Genomic DNA, 7,679 nt, shown 5'->3' with positions numbered 1-7,679 from the left:
TCCTTCCGCTCTGTATACCACCGTGCACCTTTAGGAGAAAAATAATAGCACTTGTCCCTCTATATTCAATCCTGAAAGTCTACCCACAAGACTAGACATGGTCACCTGAAAATGAGTTCATCCTATGTTTGTGTGTTTTTAGTAACCACCGTAAATGGGAAGAAAGTAATATGAACGATAAGAAAACTTCCCCTCTGCAGAGACCGAACTAGCAGTCTTTGAATTCGAATGTTGCAGCTTCGTGCCCTGCCGACGGCAAGATATCGCTTCATCCACCGTATTTTTTTTACATTAAGATCACAATGATTAGACTTCCTTACTTCCTTTCTTGGCTTCATTATGGCCTATAGCTTTCATTATTATTGCATTTAGCAAGAAAAAAAATCCCATAAAAATTGCCAGTTTCAGGTATTGTCATGAGGTTCGCAAGTTTCACATCGTGCACATGTGGCTCCTTCACAAATACATTGTGTTTGTATAGTCATTATGCGATTTCGTGATGTGTGGCGAGTCTTGTATGCGTGTTTTTTATCGCGTGATTTCATGAATTTGATGACGTGCATGGGTGTGAGCACGCAGAGTATGACAGAGCAGCAAGACATGTTAAGCAGCGAATCAGCCCACGACAATAAGAATATCTGGGGCTTCACGTCCCGAAAACCCGATATGACAACGAGAGTTGCTGCTGTGAAGGGCTTTAGAAAATTCAACCATTTGGTGTTCTTTGACTTGCACAAGCATCGAACAGTACACAGTTCCTACCGATTCGCCTTCATCGAAATGTGACCGCCGCGTCCGGGATCGAACCCGTTACCTTCGATCCCGCAGCCGAGCACCTTAACCGCTACACAACCGCGCCAGACCAGCTCACGTCAGTCGAGATGGGAATGGTGCACAGGAACGTATGCAGTGCGTTCTGTGGCTCGCTAGATTCTGACATCATTGGACTTTTTCCTTGTAGAATTGCGTAAAGGAACATGTGCACAGTGAGCACGGAAGTGGCACTGATCCTTTAAAATAACAAAAAGTATTCACTCTGTCACACTATAGACGTTCATAAAAGGGTGTAAGAACAACTTGGACATCATTTGGATCTGTGAAGGGCAGAAAGGGGAGACCACTCGAAGCTGCACTGAATATGCGTGAACTTAAAGAGTTTTCTGTTAGTTTGGAGCAGATTTTCACATTTTTTGGTTGATTCCCTGTGACCGGTAAAAAGTGAATCATGACAGTACGAATACACACACCTACACTGGATGCCACCGTACGACGTGAAAAGCTTTCTACTAGGCAATCAAGGTACAGCACCAATGATAAAAAAACGTGTAAATAGAAGCGTTCATAGTAATCTTTATTTTTTGCTTTGTTCATGAGAAAAGCAAAATTGGCATTAAAAAAATGCGCCCGGAATTTCCCATGCATTGAAAAAATAACGATAAGCATGGGTCTGCAAAGCGGGCTCATGCGGAAAACACGTTCAAGTTTTGTCGATGATTCCGGATCGCCGAACACAAAACGTTACGCTAAAGTTTTGAAGAATGTTGGCTCTTGTTTTTGCGGGAAATATCGCCGCTGATGACCAGGTTCATGGAGTCACGGTGTGCGATTTGGAGGTGCTAGAGACCAAGGCGGACAACTCAAGGACTGGCGTGCTGAAAAAGACAAAAAAAACAAAGGTAAATAAAAACACCCACGTACACACAGTAAAGTAAGTGTTTTCCAGCGTGAGTACACGCCCTCAATAAGGGGTATTTCGAAGGTTCCGTGCATGTGAACCTGCAGATAATACAAATGGTGCTGGCCCAAATGAGGCTATGGGGTTATTACTAACCACACTTGGATAAAGGAGGTAATGTGGTGTTTTTATGTGTCTGTTTACATCTATTTATTTAAAAAAATACTTCAAAGTCTTGTAAGAGGGTTTTGAACAAGAGCCTTCGCAAGAGGATTTGTATAAGCAAAACAAGATTGAGCTAAATAAAAGTACCGAATATATACAATATATAATATCACACAAAGTGAAACGGTATATTGGTCATAATTGTATATTGGTATATTGGCCGCAAACAAGAATATCAAAGAGAAATTCGCTGAAGTGGGCAGATACCGACTAGATAAAAACCGAATAGTATATTTTGTGCGCGAGTCAGCAGTGCAAAATCAAATAGATAAGCATTCAACAATGAGCAAAAAGAAATAAAAAGACTGTATGCAATTACGAGGTTACGCTCCGGAGTGTGAAACGTGGAGTCGGTAAAATTTTGTCAGACTATTTTTTTCAGAGACAACGAAAAAAAAAGAAATCAGTCAAATGTCACGAGGAAGCGCTGACAAAATGAATGAGCTAGTGCTTCTGTATATAGGCACGGGAAACTAAGCTGATTATGCAGTCTGCGATATGGGCGGGGTGAAATTTCAAGCAGCGAGGAAGATTTTCTGTCCGTATGAACGCGTTGGTGAAGCGGATAGAAGAACTCAAACTTACAGGTAATAAGAAAAAGAAGTGAAATATGTTTTATTCGTGAGAAATACAGAATATAATGAGGAAATGGCAAGGAGCGACAAACGAGTGACCCTGTTTTGAACAGATTCTAATGAGCTCATTGTGTTCTTTTGGTAGGGTGACCACAGTGGACAAGCGAATTCGAGATGCGGGCTATAACAAACGTCTGAAACGTTGCTCTTGCACTTGTTGCAGGGTGAATTTCGCTGGGTTTGATCAAAGTACGGCAGTAACATTGATGCGTTAGCAGACATAGTAGCAATGTAAAGGTGCCAGAAAAAGTTTGATAGGAGCTTTATTCCCAAGTACTTGTGCCAAATAACTGGAAAATCCACGCTGTTGTTTATGTTTTTACAAGTAAGAAAATAGAATTCTTTGCATTTAGGGGCATAAGGGTTATTAGCCAAGTGTTACACCGAATTAAAATCAGATAGATATAGTTTTGAAGAAGGTTATGGTTATCAGAAACACGTAAAACTACCAGCGTGATATTAAATTATTAGGATGGTCATCATTACGCGTTAAAAACTTGGTCCCAAACGCTACCATGTGGTACGCCTGGGCTATTATATGGGCGATGAAATATTGCTAACTATTGACAAATTTTGGCGATTTAAATAAAACTCGTTTGCCGACTTTGTGCCTGTAAATTTAATTGTAAAGCAGTCAACTTTGAAATAAGACGGAAGTGGGCTACATGGTCGAACACCTTATAAAAGCCGAGAAAACACTGACATTATGGTGCATGTCAAAACGCTAGTGGGGAGGGGGGTGAAATTGGAAAATTTCTGATAACCAATCGAATAGCCTTCTATTCAATTCGGTTGTCGAGCCAAAAAGTACATATTTGAAATACCGAATATCTTCAAAATTATTTTTCAAGTAAACAGCAACAACGAGAAATGCTCTAATGAGTGACACGTGGAAACATCGTAGAATATCTTTTCTTGTTTTCTAATGGCTGACATGCAGACAGCTGATGTAGGGTACTATCAGTGGCCTATTAATGACGAAATGAAGGCGTTTGGCTGATAACTGCATTGCCGCTGAAGCAAGAGTTTGAGCAATAAACTATTTTCTCTAAATATGTCATGATGTTAAGTATAAATATTGCTTCATATGTAGGTAGCAATTTTACTTACAATCGGTTTTCAAAGCAACAAGTTCACTGTAGTAATCCCTTCTATATTTACCTCGCAGTCACAAAACATTTACAAATATCTGGTTGCCGCCGAGTTTTAAACAATTCTAGCAATTTTTTTTCGCACTTGAAAGTAATTGTAGTGCTCGTTTATCAAAGCTCCCAAATATTTGTGCCAAACAAATGGGACGTTTGTCAAAATGTGAGCTTAAATTTACTGGTCAGATTTAAAAATCGTTGCCTTACTTTAGGAAAACTATTTCAATAGCATTTAATTCATACTTATATTCTATTTGTTGTCCCCACTATTCATTTGGTACTGATTTGGTTCAAAGGGTCGCTATTCGCGCACCCCAACAGAGCGCAAATTAGTCATGAATTCAAAAAGTCTGTGCCTTGAATGATAAAATTTTCCTGAAGCTGTGCTGATTAGCAAAAAAAAAAAGAAACCATTCGCGGCAAGGTTTGATTAGTGGTGAAAAAGCAAAGAGTTCCATGTGACAGATAAAATGATGTGCGCCGACATTTTGCTACAGATACATGTTAGAGAAAGCGGGTTGTAGTAATATGACGAATATCTGTTACCAATTTTAAATATGGAGACCAGTTGCGCAGTCTAAAGATCGCATTGAAGAAGTCTGCCTGACAATACAATATACTACTAGTTCCACCATTCACGTTTCTGAGTGACACAAATCCTTCGGACCACCCATTATGATAGAGTAATCCACAGCAAGCCCCTCCTCGCGTTCGACCAAAAACCGCAGTGGAATGCCACAATCGATGAAGTTCAGCGGAACTGTGAGCAAAGGTGCCTTTCTGCGCATCGTAGTTACCTTCCTTTATTTGAAGAGTTTCGCAAGCACCACTGGGGCTCATCCAGGAGTTGCAAGTAATGTAAAGGCAGTTTTATATATAGCTGCGTACCAGCGAAATCCGGTTATATTTCGGTGCCAGCATACTCACCGCAAAGTGACATTTCCCGAGAGCCCTGCACGGACGCGCATTGCGTGCCCTGAGGACATTGGGAGCACGGCCAGCCTTCCGTGTACACGGGCTGCCTCAGCATGTTTCCTCTGCAAAGACAGATGCACACAGACAAAATAAAAAAAAATAGTTATTACGAGTATCTCCCAGCGTGCGCTGATCGGGAAAGTGCACAAAAGGACTTTTCTAGTCGTGAAACAGACTCTTACAGCCACGGCTTGGTTCGTGCCGTGAGTATTATTAAAAACTAGAGAGAAAATTCTGGCGAAGGTGGGTGCGTCCTCTATTTTAGGACCCCACTGGCCTTTGTCACTCGCCAGGCCAGAGCGAGTACACTTAAAAAGAAGTACTTGGGGAGTATTTCTGCCATGCAACAATAATCATCTACTTCGCGTACTTTCGTCGCGTTATCACGAAGGTTTCTGTAGTTCGCGCTCACGATCAGTGCGCTCGTTATCAGTGTGACATAGCATTCCTGACAGGAAAGTGGTCAGCGCGGGGTTTTCAAGAAAGGGAACGTGAGCAAGTCAGATGACGATTATTGTTGCGTGGCAGTACAGAACAACAATGCTCCCTTGATATTTGCTAGAAAGCCAGGCCTCCCACTGCCTCGGAAATGTGTTTGTCCCTCAAAAGGGAGAGACCACCTGGCGCGCTTGCTCACTGCCAATACGTTTGAATGCCAAGGTCCGATCTGCGCAGAGCAGCGGCCCACCTCGACGACAGGGTCTCCAGAGTAACCTCAGTCATTCTGGAAACTGTACTAGAACCCCACAACATATGTGTTTGAGTGTTGCCGATCATTCTCAGCACAATTTGCATGCGTCGTCTTGATGCCTGTCCGAATATAACAGCGAAACAATCCTTGTATAGTGAGCGTGAGAGGAATGAACTGCACATTTTCGCTGTACAGCGGCCGAATATGCTGGTTACGAAGGGCTCAGCACAAATGCCCAAGTGTGCAGCACTTCAGTGCCCCTAGTTAATAGTCCTGATGATGATGATGATGATGATTCCACAGCCATGGTTCGTACCCACTCAGGGGGATCAGCCAAGAATCGATGACTTAATTCAGTAAGATTTTTTTTTTTCAATATCGAAACCACTCACCAGAAAAAAGAAAGAAAAAAGAACTAGTCCTGCGCACGTTTCTTCATCTTTCTCTTTTGCCAGATTACTCAAATATTGCACATTGTGAGCAATAGGGCTTACATGAAAGGTGAGATCATACAAGGAAATTGAATAGGTGAATGAATAAACCACTGAATGTTTTTACGGTAAAGACGTTACATCCACTGTGAAGACTTTAGCGGCGGAGACGCGAAAAGAAAGAGGAAAACATAATTTCTTTACTGGGCGCACATATAGGGGCAGCAAGTCAAAATAATCATCACAATTTATGATGGAAACGGTGAACACAGCTGCCGGTTATTAAAAGTGTGTTCAGCGGTTGGGCCGCGGTGAATTTAAGCGTCAGTGCTATATGCGTTCGCAGTTGTACACTCCGTCATTGGCACCACACGAACAATTAGAGCAATCTAAACATTAAAGAAGGTTTTGATACAATGAGGCGCTTGCGGCATCGAGGGGTGTAACGCGTTGAACACATCTTGCCGGTGTGATCCAACCGCAATAAAGAGAAACCAACAAACGAGAAGCGCAAATACGCCCATCGTTGCGGACAATATGCTTACCCAGGTTCGTAGTTGCACACCATGTAACGTCCGTTTAGCTGTGGGCAGTCAGTGGCACCGCAGCCTACTTTTGCAGTGCGTGACCAAGCCATCTGCGATTGTGACCAAAAAAGTCGTGGAAGAAGTAATGAAAATCCACCGTGCGAAAAAGGCCTGGAATACACCGCATGTATTGTTATGCGTGTTTTTTGTCAAGTTTTATTAGCCCAGCGCGTGTGTCGCATAGCTGCCCTGCGTATTCGTAATTTCAATGTTTTGTTTCCTACTGAATGACGAAAGCTATATATTGAAGCAGTAGGGATGATGAATTAACGCGAAGAACCTAGGTGTGAGTGACTTTCGTTGGTTTGCACACTGTATGATTTCTGCGACGCTTATTAGGCTTCTGTAACGCTCACACAACCTCCTGAAACAGCCGCAACTCGCAGAGTGTGGCACGCGTTGTGAAAGTGTGCGCAGCACACAAATGTTTTATTACACTCTCCGAATATTTAGGGAAGACGTATGTGGGCTAATGAAAATTCCACCAGCTGGTCGGAAAAGCACGTGAGAGAACGAAGACCCAGTGAATGAAGAAATATTTTTTCTTCATTCACAAGAAAGAAAAAAAAGGCAACGATTGAATTTTTTCTTTCTTGTTCCACACTTCTAATTTTCGTACATGTGAACCAACGAGCCAAATGTTTGTGTTTGCGCATGCACCACGGCTTCACGGACTTCACATAGAAAGATTTCATTGTAAAAATTGGGATGCTACTATAGCGGAATTACGAACAGTATGGAATGAAATATTGCGCATTTTCACACAGTGAAGCACAGAGCTTCCATTCGTTAACAGTTTGAGTGCAACCTCAATTCCGCACTGTTTGTCACGCAAGAGACGCGCACCCAAATACAGCCTGTTGAAGACTCTTTGCGAGCGTCATCACGTGATGGATGAGTGTGTGAAACATTTGTGGCGCTCACTGCATCACGCAATGAGCTTAGACATACGCACTGACTCTCTCACGGAAAGGGGGTTCATTAAGCGAAAGAATATACCGTGTTCGTGAATAACGAAGCCACCTTCCGAAATGCATGGCGTCATTAGCGAAGTCCTGTAGAATAACAGTGGCGAAAAAGACCACTGACGAAAAAAGACCACGTGTTCCAACTCTGTTAGTAGGAGATTAATGAGCGCGTTCGAAGACACTATAGCTTGAGGAGTGATTGTTGTTATTAGCGAGCAGGCCATTTTTGGCTCGCCTGACTAAAAGCCTGACGCATACCGTTGTCGTCACAATGAATGAATAAATGAACAAACTCTGGAATTCAGGCGATTAGGTTGCTTGTTCCTGAAACGAAACATTTGTTT

General features: G+C 42.4%; 1 protein-coding gene across 2 annotated transcripts in view; it reads right to left on the bottom strand.

The window, feature by feature from the left end:
- Positions 1-1,330: 1,330 nt before the first annotated feature.
- LOC142817882 (scoloptoxin SSD976-like) overlaps positions 1,331-7,679 on the bottom strand; it is a 454,431-nt gene continuing 448,082 nt past the window's right edge. For both annotated transcript variants that reach the window (XM_075895816.1, XM_075895817.1), the window contains exons 6-8: positions 6,326-6,417; positions 4,611-4,720; positions 1,331-1,652 (exon numbers count right to left, since the gene is read on the bottom strand). In XM_075895816.1, the coding sequence (XP_075751931.1) occupies positions 1,594-1,652; positions 4,611-4,720; positions 6,326-6,417 (261 nt within the window). In that variant the 3' untranslated portion in view covers positions 1,331-1,593. The remainder of the gene's footprint in view (positions 1,653-4,610; positions 4,721-6,325; positions 6,418-7,679) is intronic.

The sequence above is a fragment of the Rhipicephalus microplus genome, chromosome 5 (assembly GCF_043290135.1).
Source record: "Rhipicephalus microplus isolate Deutch F79 chromosome 5, USDA_Rmic, whole genome shotgun sequence".
Lineage (NCBI taxonomy): Eukaryota > Metazoa > Arthropoda > Arachnida > Ixodida > Ixodidae > Rhipicephalus > Rhipicephalus microplus.
Note: the sequence above shows the minus strand (reverse complement) of the source record. Positions and strands in the feature narration are given on the sequence as shown.